This window comes from Serinus canaria, chromosome 2 (genome assembly GCF_022539315.1).
Source record: "Serinus canaria isolate serCan28SL12 chromosome 2, serCan2020, whole genome shotgun sequence".
Taxonomy (NCBI): Eukaryota; Metazoa; Chordata; class Aves; order Passeriformes; family Fringillidae; genus Serinus; species Serinus canaria.
The window spans coordinates 17,782,061-17,803,085 of NC_066315.1; the positions used below are offsets into that span (position 1 = coordinate 17,782,061).

Sequence of the window (21,025 nt, forward strand, 5' to 3'; positions counted from 1 at the left end):
ACAGGAGTGTGCAGCCATCAGAGGGTACCTGGCTGAGGAAATGTGCTCTCCAGCTCCTAACCTGTCCAGAGGGCTGCAACAGGGCTAATTCCACACAGCAACAGAGTGCTCAGGCTGCCTGCTGATGACAGATGAAGGGCTCCCCAGCTCTTACAGACAGATGAAGGTGAGAGCAAAACCAGACAGATAAATAAGGAATTGCATTACTCCTACTGTGCAAGAATTTTCTTAGGGCTAGGAGAACCCATAAATCTTGTTTGCTACCAAACAAAGCCTAAGCACTCTGTAGCCTGTATATTGAGTGAATAGGTGAGTGACCAGTTAAATCTACTAGTGCAAGTTACTCTTCTTCCCCTCATTACAGCTGGTTGTCTCACATATCAAGACACATCAAAAACTGAAATCCACATATCTGTGAATATGGACTATGACTACTCAATAGAACAGCTAAAAACACATCACTTTGGTTTAGCAAAATCATGTGATAATTAATATTTATGACAATGTTTAGTACCAATGCAGATAGGGTGCAATTCATACTGCTTGCATCATCCAAACCCACTATTTTCTTTTGGTTCTTTGGGGTTTTTTGTTCTGTTGGAAATTCAGTTTCTGACAGTTTCACAGCACTTCCCTTGTGAAAAAGTGTATAAATATCTTGTGTAGCTATCAAGGGTCTTAAAAATGCTGCTGATTTTACAAGGCTTGCCTGTGCAAAGATCACATAACATAATAGTTATGTTATAGTTATAGTTATGTAATAGTTAAGTGGTAAGGGTGCTTGCTTTCTTTACCTCAAGTCTAAATAAGTCCTGTTTCAGTGAACTAAGAAAGTAAAACAGAAAAGCTCATAGCTCACATGTACTTCTTTCAATCCTTGGAAACATCTAATCACAAAATTAAAGCTGAAGTACTTGGAACTTGTTATGAAGTTACTGAATGTATTCTTTTGAAAATCACTGAAGACTAAAAAGGTATTTATATCAATTTCTGTACAAGTACTTTTGTGGTAATTTAAAAGAGATCTCGTGCAGCATTTTTATCATCTTCAACACAAGTGCTATCAGATGTTCATTCAGTTTTTCCACTGAAAATATCAGTAATGTTGTCTGCATGTATATCACCTTTTATTTAAAAAATTCAGAATCCTTTACAAGGGCTTCAAGTATTTTAACCATGTATCATCATGGTGAAAGGAAGTCACAGATTTTGCCACCAATTCTGACTTGTTCTGAATTCAGCTTCCAAAGAAGCTCCTAACACACCTCATCCCCTTCCTTTACAGCACTTTTAATCCACCAAGCAACCCTTGCCCCAAAAGGCACCTGTGGCATGACTGAGGAAAGGCAGTCCTGGCTGTTCCATCCATAGGCACAGGTTGTGTCTGTATTCCCACTTACCAAAACACATATTTTTTTAACAGATCTTTTGACCAGGGATCCTCAGTCCTGGCAATGAGCAGATTGCCATTCCCCACTGACACTGCCACAGGTCAGGCAGTGGCCACTTCATCATCAGGTCTTCATGGCAGCTACAGCAAACATGCACAGAAAATGATTCAAATTGTAAGTGGATCTATACCTGCTCTTAATGTCCTCTAAGCAAACATATAGATGAAAATCATAAATAAATTTACTTAGAATCTTTTTAGAAGGTTAAGAAACTCTCTTTAGAAATAGTTCTGTCACAATCTACAGGATTTTCATCTCCCACGTTAGCTCTTTTAATGATGCAAGAATATCTAGTACCATCAGCTGGCTGCATTTCCTCACTGCTACAGAATACAATGTGCCTCCAGGAGAGATAAGGACACTTGGGTAAACTAACTCTCATATCTCTCCAGAGCAGTGTCTGACAAACTACTGAATGCCTGGGCTCATCGGCCACACATCCTATCAGCATCATTTTAAAATGGTCAGTAACTATTGGATTTGGCTTCCAAACATGTAACATGACAAGACTTCTGCTTGAGAGATGACATTTTATCAGAATTATTGTATGAAATAAATAGATATATGTTCTATGGGATATAAAGATATGAGCTGTTGCATGCCACTGAGCAGCACAGAACAGCTCCAGCTGTCAGGGATGTCAATGTACTGATAAGCATTGCAGAACTTCTTGAGGGAGATAAAAACCTACTGGTGTTAGGACTATGAGCTTAAAAATGCTGTGATGAAGAGTGAAAATTATGGCTGCACCTGCTATTTTCTACCAATATTTTCACAGAGGGCTTGGAAAAATCTCTATCATGTCATCTGGAATAAGGCCTGTGCTTATGAACAGAGCAGAGACTAAAGAAAAAACAGTGCTTTTAGCTGTAACTTGTCATTTAAAATTTAACTCCTGTGTTACTGTTGAGAGGAAAATACAGAATTCATTATTAAACTGGTACTGTAGTTCACATCTGTGTATCTTTAGGGGTCAGCTGTGATGGAGCAATATTCTCTACCATGCACTAGGGAAGCAGCCTGGAGCCTCACACATTTTTCTCCTAAAGCTTTTGGCTTTGCACTGGTGGAAATTTCCTTCTTTTGACAAAACATGATTTTCTGAATTTTCAGTGATTAGCTGACTAAAAAAGAAATTAAAAGGCAGTCCATTTTTGACTTGAAAAATTACAGTTTTCATTCAAGGCTGAACAGGAATTACTAAATACAGAAGATGACTACAGGCCACCATTTTTATCTCTGGATGCATAGTTTAGATTTAGCACATGAGTAAAAGGAGAGATCAAGGCTATTGCCACTGGTATTCAGTCCTTGAAACAGGAAGATATTGCTAAATGAAGCTCCTAGATGATTTCAGGGAGTAGCTCCATGGCATCCAGGATAAGACAGTAACTCCTAACATCCCCAGAAGAAGCAACAACATCAGCATTAATGATAGAGGAGGTCATGTCAGTGAGGCACCCAAGGGGATTTCATGCAACTAGGAACACCACTGAAATCTTTAATTTACACTCCATTAAAATAACTTGCCAGTCGAGCAGGAAGGAATTGTTTTGTCTGCTCCAAACGACCCAGCTAACAAGGAGCAGCTGCCCTGATGCTGTGTGTCACTATTCCCTCATTTCACCAGTTGTGAAGACAAGCATTGCAGTGGGTCACTTACAATGAGTCTCTACAACTCCATCATAATTTTCTAACAAAGACTAGTTTGTAAGAATGTGGAAAACAAACAAACAAAATATCACATAAGTTAAGTTCCTCTTTGCTATGCTTTTTTAAATATTAGGACATAGTGGCATCTGAACAAAAGTATCTTTCATGGAGAAATACTGTATGATTGACCAGCCTCTTAACTCCCTTAAAAATGCAGAATTAGATTACTTGGAACAAGTATTGTTTGCACCTCTATTTACCTTATATGCAGTGATACACATCAGTTTGATGTTATTAAAAACAAACCCCAACCAAACAAGGTACTATAAACCAATGCTTTGTCATCAGCAAGTAAGTCCTAGTTACACTTTTTCCTACTTAAAACTTTCTCCTGAGCAGCTGATTCCAGTGTGATATTTACTCAGCAATAAGTGCCACCACTGTTTCTCCCAGAAACTCCCCTGGCAGGCAGAGGACTCCTGCAGAGGCACCCACGTGCACTTGCACAAGCATTACAAAGGATGCTCTGGTGCCAGAACCTATTTAAACCATCATTAAAGGCAGTACAATTTTAACTGTTTGCTTGATCTGGAAGGACTTCTGAGGTCGTGTAGAGATGGCTTTCCATGTTAGTAGTCTGATTTCCTAAAAGCTGCAGCTTTGCCCCACACCAAGGCTCTTGCCCAGCCATGGAGCATGCAAACCATTGCAGAACACATGACTGTGTGCTACAGAGGCCTGCAAAGGAAGAGCTCAGTTAGTTCCAAGAGGTCAGGGCAGCATTCAAAATGATACTTCACTCATGGTAATATGAGAGGTAATCCAGCCAAAGATAAACTGAATCCTGGAAGTGCATACATTGTATACCAATGGGAAAGGCATACCATGTATAACAACACAGAAAGGCACTGGATGGGCCTCAGACAATGACAAACAGTGGGCACAGGATCAGTAGGAAAAGCAAACTGCACAGTGAGATGTGCAGGCTGGAAAACAGCCAAGTGTAACATGTGAGCTTGCATGGCTAGTGCATGAACTGAGTGCATGATTTTAACATTGCCTGGAGTATCCAGCATGTGAATGAGGTCATTTATCATGCACTCAAGGCTTCATTGAGAAATGTGTGCTACAAAATAATAACTTACAGGTCAGCATAAAATGTGTTTAGGGGAAGCTAGATGTTGGTCTCAAACTGCTGGATTAATTTTAACACCTCCAGGTGCTATTTGATCACCCTCACAAGTGATATGCATGGCATTTATCCTCTGCCCTAATGAAATTGGTACATGAGAGAGAAAGGGGCCGTAATCTCCTGGCTCTGGAAACCATATGGGTATGGGGAGAGAGGGACCATCTTCAGCCAGGCAGGACATCATTGGCAAAAGATACATCTGCAGCCTCAAAAGAAGGTGATGCACCTTCCAGGTGATAGCCAAGATGCAGCCAGGCAGCACAGCTGTCTGTGAAGCTTGCATGTTAGCCAGGCAGTGCCTGCACCTCACACAGCAGGGCTGCATTACACCTCCTCTCCCTAAACCTCTTTTCCCATGTCCTCTAACAAGAGGTGCTTAGAAGTGTTACTTTCAAACAGTTAATGAAGTCTGCCTATGCCACATCTAGATGCTGCAGATGCATCTGTGAACTGGAAGATAGAAGGCTGAGGAGAGGTCTCCAAAGTTTTCACTGCAAGGGAAGTTACTCATATGCTGAAGCTGCAGCAAGGGCCTTAGCATGTTCACAAACTCAAAGTATCAGGCTCAAGATAAAATTTATACAGGGCAGGACACAACCTCATCCTATGTCAGCAAGAGATGGCCATCATAAAACTTATTTCCCAGTAATAGTACAGCTTTGCCTGTTCTTAAATGTCTGGATACTAATACCCTGGATATGTTCAGCCAGCTAGCTGTGCATTCCAGATGTTTCGATTTTTCACATGTTTGCAGCTTTGCCTTTTTTTTTTAAAGTAGAATAACTGGTTCATGACTGGGTTCTGAATGTTCTCCCTCTCCTTAAAATGAACAGCAGGCCTGGGTGACTACTTATTGCCAGAGGAAGGGCAAAGAAAAGATGGATCCATTACTCAATGGGAAAAGACAGTTTTTAACAAATGGTGTGGGGAAAGCAGAATTTTGAATGCCTTTCTCATATCAGACTTCAAGAAGAGGGTCAGCTGTGACCATGTGTCTTCCATAATTTATACCAGCAAGAAAATCTAACAAGGAAAGGAATGAAACCTGACAGTGTTCTTGGATCTTACAGATCTCATCCTAGGGCACCACAAGAACTAACAGACGGACATTTCTGCGTTGTTAATATTTACCTGAATTCACTCAGGATGGATGAAATACGAGAAGATTTGGAATGAGATGATGTTGTGTCTTCATGTATAATACTAGAAAGGATTCAGGAATTAAGATCAGCTGGAATGATTGTCTTTCTGGGTCAGGGGGAAACCCTCAATGCCTAAAGTTAAAAGATGATTAACAGGAAAAAGGCTTTAGGAGTTAATCAGAAGCTTAAAACATAACCATGCCATTGTGCAAAAAACCTGTACAGCACTAGGATTTACAAACATTTATCCACAATAACTGTAACATAATCCTTCCACTGCCCTCACTGATGGAGCACCATGTCCAGCTTTGAAAATCCCATTTCAGAGGATGATGTGAGCTAACCTGAAAATTAAAGGAAGTTTGATCCATCACTTAATTAGCGGACAAGAGTAACAACAGCTAGAGATAGGAGTTAAATTTCAGCCTAGAAGGACACTACAGTCCATCAACCAAAAAGAAAACATAGCTTATCAAGTACATGTTAAATAAATGAGCATTGCTATTTCTTTTCACTGTATTTCAGTGACATTCTTTCCATTTTCAGTCAAAACCCTCTCAACTGTAGAAAAACTCCTGTCTTGACATCATACAAATAAACTAACTCAGAACTCACCAGAACTCATCCATTTATTTAATGTTGTGGATATTCCAGTAAGTTAAAAAGTTACTTTTTAAAAGTTAAAAGTTACTTTTTAACTTACTAGAATATCCACAACATTAAAGAAATGGATAAATCTGAAAGTTATGCTTTCAATTCAAAACACTAGCTCTTGTTTTGATAAAAGGGTACACTCAAAAATTATACATCCTGTATTAATAGGGTCAGTTCTGGATTGAAAAAAAGCTGCTTCACAGAAACAGTCAGGCTTGAGGGGATTTTGACAGTAGGACTAATATTTCTGAGCCTTCTCATTCAAATTTTGCTAAATTAGTTCAGATTTGCATGGTACTGTTTGACTGACACCTACTGAAGTCTCTAATACTGAAATACTATGGTTCCAATTAAGTCATGTCACTTAGGTGACATTCTTACACTGTTACAGATTTTTATATACATGAAAAGTTATACACTCTGTATAAAATATATACCTACATCCTAAAGATGTGAGAGTTATATTGATATGTTGCTTCACAGAGCAAGAATCCAGTGAGGAACATTTAAATACCTACAGTCTGGGCCATCTATTAATGTCCTTAATTTAATCTAAACTTCAAAACCTCTGACAGATTTCAGAAAGATATAATTCGAGGAAAAATGAATGTTCAAAAATTATTAAAATAATTACTTAATCTCCCCCAAAATTGTAACCTCTCCAAAATTCCCTCATCTATATGGTTTAAACTTTTTAAGAGTTGTGGAGAGAATTGGTGAAGTTTTTGCTCATCCCTCATGCCCTTATAGCAAAACAAACAGAAGATCCTGAGCTTCCCAAGGGGATGTATAGAGCTCTCCTCCTTTTCCTGCCAGGTCCCAGAGGAAGACTTTTAAAGTGGATATACTTTCTGCAATTGAAAAATAGTTCTGTAAGCAAGGCAACTACTGTAACTTGGTTTCCAAAGCAACTTTTTCTTTTATTATTTTTTATTTGGGATTGACTACTGACTTGGTAAACTGAATTATACTCAGGCTGCAGTATACATTGTATTTCAAAACATTACCATCAGAATTCATGCAATCCCATCCATAATCTGAATTTTCTCTTCTAGTGAATCATGGGAGCTGCCAGCTCCAACCCAAGCTGGTCCCTTGGGTATGGCTTTTATGAGGTCTCACCCACACCTGAACTCTGATGTGCAAGGAGAGTTGAGCACACACTGCAGCTCTTCCCTGAACACAATATCAATCAGGTCTTCCTTCTCCACCCAGCCAGCAATTTTCCACAGTATTATAGAAAAATATAGACATGTACAATTTGACAGGTAGAGAACAGCATATCCCACACAGCTCAGTGTATACACTATATCATAGAAATGCAGTATTTTGGAGACCCTTACCTCTCCATCATAATTGCACAAATTCAGATAATGGGTAAAAAGGTTACCAATGAAAGAAAGCCTGCCAGGTATTTCTGACATGACCAATTTTTGGAGGAAATCATGCTTACAAAAATAGCTAAAGTATACTTTATGCTTGGGTCTGAGTCATGATCTCACAGCAAATAAGAACAGAGGTAGGCCAATTATTCTTTACCTAAAAAATGTCCAGACATTCAGTTTTCAATAACCATAACTCCACTTTATATACTGCATAATCTTAGCTGGAAGGAGGCATGTTCAGCTGCCCTGTTCATCCTCCAGGTGAAGTCATCCTTCAGCAGCTATAGAAATAAATGATCACATAGGCAATTGAAAGAACGTCTACTGGTTCATGCCTGGTCTCTGTTTCTACATTGCAACTATAAATTCCAAGAGTTATCTTAATAATGCTCCTTTCCAGCTTGAATTTTTTTATCTAGATTTACTTTGTAATCTAATGGCCCATGTTATTTCTCTATTTCTAATACTAATATACTAAAATGAAATCATATAGTCCCTATACATTATCAAAGCTATGTCTCAAGCTCAAAATTTTGAACCATTAGCTGTATTATTTTGCGCATCTGATACCAACCCTAGTTTCACTACACTGATTTTCACTGATTTTTCTTTTTTAGATCACAGTAAAAAACCTGCATTTCAATTTGAAAAAAAAAAGTATTGGTAGTAAAGAAGAAAACTAGCATTAATTTTGTGAGATAATGAACATTTGTATATACAAGTACTGTAAATACAAGATCTGTCTTCTCTGCCCTCATGAATCTAAAACAGTTGCAGAGGAAACAAAAATACCATAGGCTAAATACTCACATTCTTTACTTTGCTATTCTTTTAATAATGAACTTCCTTGGATAGCAAACCCCTAGTCTTACATGTGTTCTGTATTTGTAGGTACATCCCTGTCAGGAAATGCTGCGAAATAGAAGTTCCTGACAAATAAAGTTCTTGGCCTTAAACATTCCATAGACACTACTCAAATGTCAGACAGAAGAATTTCCAAACTTTGGCCATTATTTTATATCTATTTAAAAACCATGTTGTTCTTGGAGATAATTAGTAATGCACATCAGGCTTATATGGTCACTGGAGTTTGTCATAAAAACAAAATAGGGAAAATGTAATTAATTCCACTTTCTGTGGTGTCATTATTACTTGCTTCACATGAAAAGACCATAGTTATGAATCCCACTATATCCCCAAAGTCCTTTGGCCCCCTTCTAATAACTAGGGATGGAACAAACAGGTTTTGTCTAGTTTTGGATCCAGCTGAATATGAGATAACAAAAGGTTTAGTCTAAAAGTATTGGTCTTGCATTCCAATCACCATGAACTGCAAAGTAAAGGGCAGAGGAAAAACCAGGGAGGAAACTGTAATGGAGAAAAATAGAGTGAAAAATAAAGCAAAGTGAAGCAATGTGAAGCCAAGTAATAAGGCAAATATCAAAACTCAATAAAAGGGCACAGAGAAAGGAAATTGAAAAGACAAACATTAGTATATTCTCTGCTTTTCTTGGAGGAAAGTATGGGTAAGAGAAATTCATAAAGTTCTCCAATCGGTAACACATCCCAGTGGTAAAAAAAATCCTATTTTAATTGATTCAGTCATGAAAGTGAAAATTAAAAGAGAAAGGTTTATCTATCTCCATTTTATTTAAACCAGCAAATCCTTAAATAATGTTCAGTTTGCAAAGAAAGTCCCTCACCAGGTGGGAAATGCCAAAACTCAGACTGTCTTTGCATCCCCGTTTCCCACTCTTGGTCTGAAGACTAAGCAACAGATTTTGTAGCCTGGGCCAAAGTATTCCTCATTCTAAAGCAATACTTCCTTTCTCTTTTAGCAAGATGAACCTAGCATCCAGAGAAATTATGGTCTAAGTTGTCCATTAAATTCAGATGAAGAGTAACAGGTAAGTACAAAATGACCTTCGCATTAGACTGTATTTCACACAATAAAATTGCAGCTGACACTGACTCCAGTTACTGTTATGTGCTTTCAGCTCTGCAAATCAGAACCCATGATCTCACATTTGCACATCCAGCAACTAAGCCAAAACACAAATCCATACAGCCAGCATTCCCTTGTGAAAGTTGAAGCAGTATGTCTGTCTCTGCCACAGAGCCTTCTGGCAGGGGCAGAGAGATCCACTCTGACCTGTAATGGCTTTACCTACAAGGACTACTTTTGTCTCTGCCTCAAGCTGCCCCCTGCTAATAGAACCCAACCTCTCAGTTAAGTACAACTCATCTTGCACAATGCAGGGCAAGAATTCTGTAGAAACCCCCCCAACATATAATGTAATTAAAATGAGTCATCATGCTTTACAGTTCTGTTAAAATTATAGCCACAGTTTTGCATTTCCTATCTGTTATGCACTGAACTTTGCTGGATTGCTGTCTGTTATCAGCATTCATTCATGCTATCTCTTTGGTATTAATTGAAAACTTTCAAAGGAACCAGAAATAGCATTGTGTTGCCCATGTAAAATTCCACAGTAGAAACAAATCCAGACACCCCAGCTTGATCTCCTGTGCACAGACCAGGATTTTAAGCCATTGCACATACACACAACCATGGGGTTTCACTGACATACCACAACAAAGAATGAAATTTGGTCCAGCTCCTCTTCCATGTCAGGTTGCTTAGGACCCCACTCCCCATGTCCCAGAGCCTCCTGCTCCCATTTCTCCATTCCAGCCCCTTTGATTCACCTAAAAGCCATTCCTCCTTTACCACTTTTTTCTCCTCCAAGCCCCAGTCTTCTTCCCACAGGAACTTTCTGCTTCCCTTCTCTATGTCCCTACTTTAGCCATCTCATTCAGCCTATAGCTGCCTTCTGCCACCTCTTCCACCTTTCCTCTTTACCACTGTAAGACCACATAAACACCCTTGGCCACTGTTCGTGCTCTCTTGTATTACTCAGCCTTGCCCCAGAGCCCTGCCTTGTGGCTTCTATGTTTCTTTTGGTTTCTGCCATATCTGCTGTCCCTCTACCACGCAGGACTGTCCCTGCTTCTCCCAAAACATCTTTCAAATCACTTTGGCCAGTGTTTGGAGTTTACTGGGATTCATCCAGACAGTCCCATTTCCAGAGGAAAAAACCCACACTGTGCATTTCCATCACCCTTAGAGTATGCTCCTTTCAGAAGTATCAATATTTGTTCTTCAACATCTCTTACAAAAACAACTCACAGTAACATCTTGCCTAAATTAAAACAACCATCCCAGTGCAGAAAGCCAGTACTTAATGGGGCTTAATTCATGCTCAAGAACACAGTAACTGTAAGCTATAAATACTAAAAGTACATGCCATGTTGCAGTACTACTGATACACACTAAATTTCCCTTTATAGAAATTTCACCTAAAACTCTAACCAGTGAGTGCAACCCTTGCTTGAAGTTGTAAAGCATTACTAGCACAACAACATTTTGATAAAGTGAGTAAAGTGAGAAAGGAACAGAGAGTGCCATAAAAATCACATCCCATTAAAAGGATACACTTTTTGTTCTGTAAATCCCACATGATTTCCCTTTCTCAGTTCACCAAATAAATAAGAAAACACAAAGGGAATAAACTACTGTCTAAAAAACTTTAACTTGGTGAAAAACATACTGTTTTTCATTTTCTATGAAAGTTTTCAAATTTTAAAAACTTGACTGGGAAACATAATTTAATAAAATCAATAAATATTGGTTACCAGGGCATAAAGAACTGTACATCTGGTTTTTTTTTTTTTGAATAAAGGTTTTACTTTCTTGCAATACATCTCAGGATCAAAAATGAGTTTCCACATTACAGCACTAAATAAGCAAGAGGTTCTGTGAGTGAGACCAGTAATTTAAGCCCTCCCACCTCCAGCTTTTCTATTTGCTCTCTTCTGCCATTAATAAAGTGCTTCAAACACAGTTTCCTTGGTAGAAACAAACAGATCATCTGTCTCCCTGAGCAAGACTAGGTGTCATCACTTTTCCTTTCTTTGTGAAATAATAAAAGTCATACTGCAGGAAAAAAAAAATCTTTTAAACCTTACTCAGGTGGGAATAAAAACAGTGACCTTGGATGCCATGTGTGTGAAATGAAAGTACAGTTTCAAGTTACAGAGGTCTATAATCTACACTTCTTTTTCCTATGGACTTAGGATGGAGGGACAGCAATTTTTATTCTGTACTGAAGGGATTCTACTTCTTGTTCATATTTAAATATAAACTCTATGAAGAGTACAGTTAGAATAGTACTACTTTTATTTCCTGATGGAATGGCAATTTACCTCATTTTACACCATGCAGATTAAATGGCTACTTTTAAATACAATTCTAAGGAGTACTGTCACAAAAACTAAGTTAAAAAGAGGCAGTGCTCCTGCAGCCCAGTGCTTAACAGATCAGTGAAAGTAGATTGTAATCTTATATTATCCTCCACATTTGTTTGCATTCTGAAAGCATATAAGCCTTTCCAAATACACTTGATCTGTTTAGTTTTTATACAAGAAATAGTTGCAGCTGCCTTGTTAGGACTCAGAAAGAAGAGTTTTACTTGCAGGGTTTAAAGATTCTGTGCCTGCACTGATGTCTATTTTCTCTTTATTTTTCCCTTTATTTTTCTTGCAATTCAAACCACTATTTCAAATAAAGATTCACAATACAGTGGCACATTTAGACTGTAAAAGATTTTGATTTACCATTTTGACAGCTCAACATTTTTAGCTTGTACACAGCACCCAGCCAAAATTGAACAACAGAAATGTTTTGAGCCCTTTTATTTTCAAAACAAATGCTTTATGTACCAGAATCTGTTGTTTAGAAACAACACACACACATACACACACACATATACCCCATATTATACAACAATTGATGCTTGGGGTTTATTCAAAGCACAATGATTGCAAATGCATTTGATTATTTTTTTTTTTTTTGCAGCATGAAATTACCAGTTACCTTTCAGGAAAGGAGCCCTCCGTGGCACAAGCCTTTCTGTGATTTCCACCTGCTCTTGCTGATGCTGTTTAACCAGGTTTCCTTCGCTGCCAGCTCTCAAAATCTTTTCACCTAGCCTAATTTTTCGTGATCGGCTGTTAAAATCTTCTTTCCTAGACAAAGGTGATTTAGGAGCTGCATTAGCCGACACGGGTCGAGCCAAGCGAGAGGGTTTGGACATCCTGCCTGTGCAGGAATGTACCTGCTCCAAAAGCAATTTCTAAAAAAATCCTTCGCAGCTCACTTTCCAGCACAGAGGCTGGGGAGTTGGTGTGTGCAGCGCAGCTGGATGTGAAGTGCTGTGCTGCCAGCCTGATCAGTTTTAAACACCAAGCGTTGGGTGGTCACGCAGTTTCCCAGACCTGTGGAATGCAAATGTGTGCTGGGGTAGAACGGATGACTCTGTCCCAGTGCTGAGCCCCAGCCACGCTGTGGGGAGCAGAAGCTTTTCCAGGGGCTGTCTGGAGCTCCTGGTGAGCACTGAGGAGCGCCCTGGCATGAGGGGAATGCTCCACCTACACAGGTACTGCGTGAAAAACCACCCAGCTTGGGGTTCCCTCTGCATGTGGGACCCTCCCGCGCTCCTCTCCCAACCCTCTCTCTCAAACAAACCCTTTCTTGTTTCAGCAGATTTCCTCCAGTGTGCCAAAACCACACTGCTTCAGTGCTGGATGGTAAATGCCTGATGTCAAGAACACATTTGTCTTTGAGTTAAGCACGGTGCGAGCTCAAATTGGATTAAATGATGCATATTCTCCTAGCACTGTTTTATCTAACTCACCAAAAGAAAGGAAGGATTGACAGCAAATATCATCTCTCTTTGAAAAATGGCCCAAATCCCTTATTATTAACTGGCATTGTTTAGGAAGCAACACTGCACAGAATATTGCCCATTATACTTTCCTATTTCAATGGTACACATATACCTAGAAAACCCCTGGCTCCTTACACACTACAGATAATCATGTTCTTTACTGACTCTCTAAAGAAAAAATTCCTGACCTCAGGCTACATTATTTCAAATTTCAGTTCCTGGGTGCTCATCTTTGAAAATGCCCAGGCAAATCCTGCCTAACTTTCTCTGCCAGCTCTGTGCTTGTGAATGCTGCCAAGACAAAGAGCATTTGGTCACATGAAAAGAAAATTCCATTCACCATAATTTTGGAAACAACTTCTAAAGAAAAACAACACAGTGCAAACAAAAGAAAACATCACAGCTACAGTTACAGTAAAATTTCATGCTGTATTTTAAAATGTATTTCTCAATATCCCAGGCAACCAGTATGCTGCATCTCTAATAGAATATGAGGGTCCACTTTATTTCAAAACTAGAATAAACAAGCAAATCAATATTACACAAGCTAAACTACTAATAGATATTTAGTAGAAATGCTTAATAAGAAAAAAGTGAGCAAAATGTGACTAAATTATTACAGCCATTCCTCATTTTCTCAGACAGCAATTGTGCAATGCAGTAAAATATTTTTGCAAGTTATTTCTCAATTTCTTCCAAGAGTCCTATATTAAATAAGTACTTGTTTCTGCTTCTCTCTTTCTTGGTGCTCCATTGCTTCTCTATTGCATGGTGTCTATTGCTTCCTTGCCCCATCAAGAATGGGCCAGATTAAGTGCAATACATAAAGCCTTGCTATGATATTATTGTACATATTATATTCTCAACACAGAAGGAACTCTGAGTGGGAAGATTTCTACTCACAAGGAGAGACCTGAGGGGCATGAGAGTAACTGGGCTCATTAGCAGTGCTCAGGCACAGCAGGTTGTGCAGAAGACAATGAAGAACAGGAACAGGGCTGAAACAGGATGATGAACGGAGAGTTAATCATGTAACTAAGGTAAGGAATGAGTGAAGAAGGAAGAGAAAACGTGAAACCCAGTATTTATGTGACAGCTCAGTTGTACTGAGCCTAAGAAGTACTGTCATTCCCTCTCAAGATCTTGGACTGTTTGACCAATTGTAATTTTTACTATCTTCCATTATGATTTCTCCCTGTGCAAGCAGACACAAATGCTGTATGCTTAAGAAGCATTTTAAAGCCATGAAAATAATGCCTCTGACACTACAAAGACATATTTTAATTCTGCAAAACACAGAACAATTGTGAAATAAAATCCAGTCCTGAGTGACAACAAAAATAGTATTTCAGTTTTTAAATCACCACTGCTAAAGCAAAATCCAGCTGAGATTGCTGTACATTACACATTCACCCAAACTAAGCATCCTTATCACAGGTTGCTCATGGGATAAGAACCAATGACCCATCTGTGAAGGAGAATTTAATTAGATGGTCATGTTTCCTCTAACCTAAAATAATTTCTAAGCAAAGCAAAGACATCATGAATTCAAGATTTTCCTAAGCCTCTCTCTAGTGACATAGCAAGAAAGATGAGGAAAGGGAGCTCCATCCATCAGCTTTTGCTAGGAAAGGCCCTAAGTTGTCCATTTGGATGCTAAAATGACACTTCTGGACTGAAAGAGAGCAGTGACATCCTGGTTTTGACAAGAAAGCTTTTTCTCACTGCAGACGCACAGCCCTGCAGAAATGGGACGAGTCAAACACCCTCCTCAAACACGGGAAATTCCTGGAATACTCCAGTCCAAGAGAACCATTTCCAGTAATATCTCAGTGTCTGATGGCACTGTGACATGTGAGGAGAGGCTGGGAGAGCTGTGCCTGCTCCCTCTGGAGGAGGCATCTTATCCAAGTGCATGAACACCTGATGTGGGCATAAAAGGGGAGGGAGCTAAGCTGTCCTCAGTGGGGCCCAGCAGCAAGACAAGAGACAAAGCACAAATTGAAACAAGGAGGGGGGGGAAAGAATTTAAGGCTTTTTATAGAGTAGTGAAGGTGGTCAAACACTGCCACAAATTGAACAGGGGGAGCATGAAGTCTCCATCTTTGGAGATAAGCAGCATCCAGGCAGGCACAGCCCTGACCTGCCTGCTGGTAGCAGTCTGCCTGAGCTAGGGGTTGGACTAGGCAATCTCCAGAAGTGCCTTCCCACCCCCCAAAGTTTTGTCATTCTGTATTATCAAACTTTTCATAGGCTGTTTATAATCTGGAAGTTAAATATCTTTTAATCTGTCCAGCAGTAGATGTACAACTTTTCTCCAAAGTCCCAGCAATTAAACTATCCCATGCCTAACTGCCACTTCTGGGAGGATTTGCTTCCTTTCTTGTCATTCATCCCTTTTAGCTTCCTCCAGTCTATGCCACAGTGTTCCCCAAAACATGTCCTCTTTGTTTGCTTTAAAGGCTCTGAGATGAGAAGTTGGTGATTCCAGCTATCAGCACCAAACCCTTAAAAAAAAAATCTCGCAATAAACCAAAACACCAAAATAACTCCACCCCAAAATCCCCCCAAACCCTGAAATAAACCATTCCAGGACATAAACTGAGGTTGCTTAGCTGACTGGATGTGGACTCAGTAAATCAGTGCACTCTGGGCTGGAATAGCATGGGAGTGCAGCCAGGGCTGCTGCCAGCTCCCCATCACCCACCTGCACAGGTCCTCCCTGCCCAGCCCAGCTGCCCCAGAGGCCTGGGCTCCTCCCAGCTGTGGGGCAGGTCCTTTCCTGCCAATCCCTCCTTCTTCACCACAGGTTCTTATTGAAGTTCCCCAGGGAGCAAGTCTTTCATCAGCTCTGAGGCTTTTTTGAAACCCCAAGCTACTCTTTTGAACTAAAAAAACCCAAAACAAACCCACAAAATCAAAAATAAATAAGCCAAAAAAAAAAAAAATAAACCCAAACAAAAAGTTCAAAACAAACCCAGCCCTTTTCCCTTTGATTTCAGATAACCAACTTCAGCTAGATAGAGACATCATATTGATGTAGCTTACCATTCAGCAAAAGCAGTTCAGTTTGTCAGGTTTTCTTAAAGTGCTGTAGGAACTTTTCTAGTGCTTTGGGTCAATGAATAAACTGCCACAGCCTCACACAGCTGAAATTAATATTAAGGGACCAACAGTGCAGTCTTTGCTTTTGAATGATCACATATATAAGTAAACAAGTAATATTTTTAGAAAACCATACACTGTTTAAAACACTGTCCTTTTAGTTTTAAACTAACCTCTCCTCTTTCCAGCCCAGAAAATAAATTGCTGCTGAAATATGACAACAAGAATTTGTTAAGAGTTAGCAAACAGAAGGCATTTTTACCATAGCATATTAGATAGGTTATGATACTGCTATTAACTTCAGAAATGTTTGTGCCCTCTGGGATGAAAGAAACGTGACTATAGATGTTATTAATCCAAACAAAGCATTTGCAAAGCTTGAAATTTCCTTTTTTGGGCAACCATGGAATTCTAGTTTACATTTGCACATAAAGAGCTGGGGAGAGGAGAGGAAGGAGAGGATCCCTTGCACGTGAACCAGGAAAAATTGGGAGTTGGTGCTGTACAGTTCAGGATGTGGTGTTTTCTCAGCCTACCAAATCCTCCCCCAGATTTTGGCCTGCAAGTATCTAAAGACAGAAAGGCACATATGCAGAAATATTTCAGCTTCAGCAGACTCTTTCTAAACTATTGACAGGCAACAACTGCTACACCAGTAAATGGAAGTTGCAGGTGCAGAAGTTAAAACTGCAAATTAATGAAGTCTTCTCTTTACAAAATTATGCAAGTAACCAGATGGCATAACATTTTCAGCATGAAATGAGAAATAAATGTATAGGCACCAAAAGAACAAGATCAGTGATGAAAACAATTTCAGATGCAAGTCACTGATAGGTATGTAATGTAATAATAAAAAAAAAAAAGCTTGGTGCTTCAGAGAGCTCCATTTTCCAGTAACTGAAGCATGCAAAATTAGTGGCAAGTTAATTTTGCAGATGTTAAAGCTTTCTTAGAACTATGTACCAGTGCTTTATTTCTCCATATATGATTTCTGAAATAGTTGCATAGTACAGAAGATGCTCCACATTCAGTATATTGAGAGCCATTTAAAAACATTTCCGACAGATCTGAAGACATTCCTGCTGGGGAAATAAACCATGCAAGAGGAACCCAGTCATTCCTTCAAAGACAAGTGAACCCCTCCAACACAAAGCAAGCTGTATTTATGGCAAGTCCTGTTACTCTTGAATATGGTCTTAAAAAGGAAAGTCTGTTAAGGATCCTGCTCTAATATAATAGCTGCCTAGAAGATTCTATAATTAAAGCAGAGTTGTCATTTTTATCAGGAAATTCTGTTCCAGAGATTTACTACTCAGCCATAAAAATTTAATCTCAGTTCCAAGTCTTAAAAAAAAACCCAAAAAAACAACCCAAAACTAACTCAGAAAAAAACCCTTCAGGTCTACTATATTTCCTTCTATTCAAAATTTAGAAAATTAAACCATAGCAAAAACTTTCTTAAAGATAAAAGCATTTGCAGCTGTAGAATCTAAATACCTTTTTCTGCCACAAACCCAGAAATACCATCAGTAAGGGCAAAGTTAATTTTCTTTATTATTTTATCACTTCTGCATCTTAAATTTTGCTTTTGTTCCAAGGCCTTCAAAGTGCTGGTTGTTGCCTGAGTACATAGCTCTGTGTCTTACTATTGAAGTGTTTGTAAAGACTGAACTACAACAAGGTTATGGATTTTCTAAAGCAGTACAGGTACACCACTACTGTCCCTCACCTGGTGCTGTCCCCAGGATGCCTTTTGACAATTGCTCTTGGCTCCCTTCCCTGCCTGAAGGGTTATAGGAGCCCAAGCACCCTCAGACACAGGTAACTGCATTTGCCAAAGGGTGCACCAGCTGAAGAACAAAGCAATGGGGCAAGTGTGTAAAAACAGCCTTTCATGTTTGCAATGTTTGCCAAGATTGCTGCTAAGATTTCCAATTGATGCCAGCTCTGATGGCAGGCTGGGGTGCTTCATCCTGATGAGATGAGTTAATCACTAGTTCCAGACAGAACAACCAACTGTGAACAACTGTCCATGCAACTCAGAACAAATACTTTTTTTTGCAGAATGTTACCTTTTTCTATATAGCAGCCACTCACAAAAGAATACAAAACTCAAATATTTATGCCATATTTAAATTATTGCTAAACTCTAGCAGAGTGTTCTGTGATTTGGCTGTTCTTGGTGCTATACTGCTTGGCTGTAATAACTAACAGTGCTAAAATCTCTACAGTCTTGGTTCAAAGCTTTTTCACTTGTTCTGATCTTTTAATCAAATCAAATCAGAACTTAGGCTCAATATGTTCTTAAAGGAATACCCACAAATCACAGCAGATCATCACTATTATTCCTTCATTGTTAAATAACGTGAATACTGCTTTCCACATCTGCAGATATTTCACATGAGATCTTTTAAGCATTTAAAAATGTGCACAAAATTATCTTTTGCCAAATTTCTAGCCTTAGTAGTTTCTTGGTAAAAGAGAAAAGTTTCTGACTGTCAAAGTCTCTTCTGAAATTATATAAGTGAAACTATGACTGTCTTAGTCTTTATTGCCACTATAAACAGGAGAGGGAGAGAAACAATTTGTAACACTACACTGACATTTTACTCTGAAGAAAATGTTAGTTTCAAATGTTAGGTGCTAATTTGTTTTAGCATAACTGTAACCTTCTCTAGCTTTTTGAATCATCGTTTTCAAATGACCACCTCTTAATAAAAGAATAACCTTTAGAAGAGCTCTAACACATCAAAAATACAACACAGAGAGCTAAAAGCTTTACAAAATATTAACTATGCCTTATGGAAAATCAACCCCTTGTGATGGTTGGAATGAAATGAAGAGGAAATAGGTAGGAAGCAAGAGCAGATTGGATTGCCAGGAGACAGAAACACAATCCTTGACTGACAGAATCCTGTGCATATGGTCAAGGCACAGAGAAGTCCTCTTCATTGTTTCAATACTCCACTTTCATCATGAAGTTCTGCATCATCCACACAAGGGGGAAAAACAGGTAAGAAAAGTAAGTGCAAAATAATTGAAGGGAGGACAATCTTCAGGCATGAGGGCACTTCACTCATATCCCACCTGAAGTTCCTCATCCAGCAAGGCTCCATCAATAGCACCTGGGTGTGGGTGCCGTGGTGGTTGCTCTCATAAGGAGGAGCAAATTACAAAGAAAGGAGAACAATGGGAAGACAATGGTGGTCCTTTGAAGATGGTGGTGAGAAGGAATTTCTCTGTAGGGCACCTGTAGCTTTGGTACTCTTGGCTGGACTACCAGACTTTTCCCACCACAGACCCTGAATGTAAAGAAAAATCTCCACAGGTAAGCTGAAGGGAAGTAAGCAGATATAGAACCCTTTATAGTCAGGTATTACAATAACATCTATTTGGGGGCTTTTTTAAAAGCAAAATAATTAGTTAGCACCATCTAAACTGCAGATATGCACAGAGAGTGCTCCACCAATGCAGTGTCCTTTCACCAGGAGTGGCCCTGGAAGTGATGATTTAGTGAACCACAGAATATAAAATAATTTTTTCTACTTGTGAGACACGATATTTTTCAGACATCCATAAATGAACATTTCAAGAAGCTAATCTGATCAGCTGTCTGTGATTTTTGGGTGGTTTTGGCCATCACAGCAGAGGAAAAAATACTTTTTCTTCTAAGTCCTGTTTAAAATGTGCATCATCAGAGTACAACAAGCTCCAATTTTTGCACAATTTTACTTACACAGTGCAACATAAATGATGCACAAGGTTCTTTCCTGTGCCAAATTTCAAGTGACTGGTGCTGAATTAGATCCTTTCTGTCACTTACAGTGAGACTTACCAAGTGCCCTATAATGCTGGCTGCATGGGTTTGATTGAACTGTCTATACACAGTCAGCTGCTTGATCTCTTGCTGTCTGAGCAGCTCTGGAGAGATGAACATTTTTGTTAAACAACAATAAAAAATCTGCAACTCCATTAATTCTGTTTTTATAGCTATAGGTAATAGTTCAGGTAGTCTGAGTTAACCACTCCTCTGAAAAGCACAGCCATTGCATCCTCACCTGCTCAAGCCATCTGGAAAGATATTTCTTGGTTACAATCTGCCCATACTTGTAGAGACTAAATATTTTGAAATCTGGGGATTTTATGCAGATTGCTTGATGTCCTGCCTTGCTGGACCATATTTGATGATTTATTACCTTATTTGCATAAACGACAACAAATGGTCCCAATTACTAGCACTCAAGAGTGAGGAGATTGCAGCACATAGCATGCTTTAGGAATGCAGCAACTGTTGTTTCCTTTATTTCTGGCAGATATTTGGGGTGGTATCCAGGTTACCCTGATGGATCCTCCAACCTCCATCATCAGACATTGTTCATCAGGATCACAAAGGGAAAATCTAATACAGTGATCCAACAACAGCAGACAGTAGCAGATGGCAATGAAACAAAGAAATCAGAACTATTAGTCTTTGCAACCAAGAAAAATCTTGAAAAGAACTAATAACCCTACCAATAAAAATAAGGGCCTATGAAGTATGTTAATAAGAACCCCATCCTATTTTCTGAATGGAAAACTAAACTGATGACCATGTCAAGTACAATATATAAATATGAAATCTTTAAAAAAAGGTCAATGGCCATTTTAAAGTAGG

At 39.1% G+C, this 21,025-nt stretch overlaps 1 protein-coding gene across 10 annotated transcripts in view; it reads right to left on the reverse strand.

Annotated features, from left to right (window-relative positions):
* KIAA1217 (KIAA1217 ortholog) overlaps positions 1-21,025 on the reverse strand; it is a 356,326-nt gene that overhangs the window by 217,468 nt on the left and 117,833 nt on the right. For 4 of the 10 annotated variants that reach the window (XM_018909311.3, XM_018909316.3, XM_018909309.3 and 1 more), the window contains exon 1: positions 12,414-12,906. The exons of 2 other annotated variants lie outside the window; for them this stretch is intronic. In XM_018909311.3, coding sequence (XP_018764856.2) covers positions 12,414-12,633 — 220 coding nt within the window. In that variant the 5' untranslated portion in view covers positions 12,634-12,906. Of the gene's footprint in view, positions 1-12,413; positions 12,909-21,025 lie in introns of those variants that run through there. 4 more of the 10 variants (XM_018909312.3, XM_018909310.3, XM_018909327.3 and 1 more) reach the window with 3 other exon arrangements.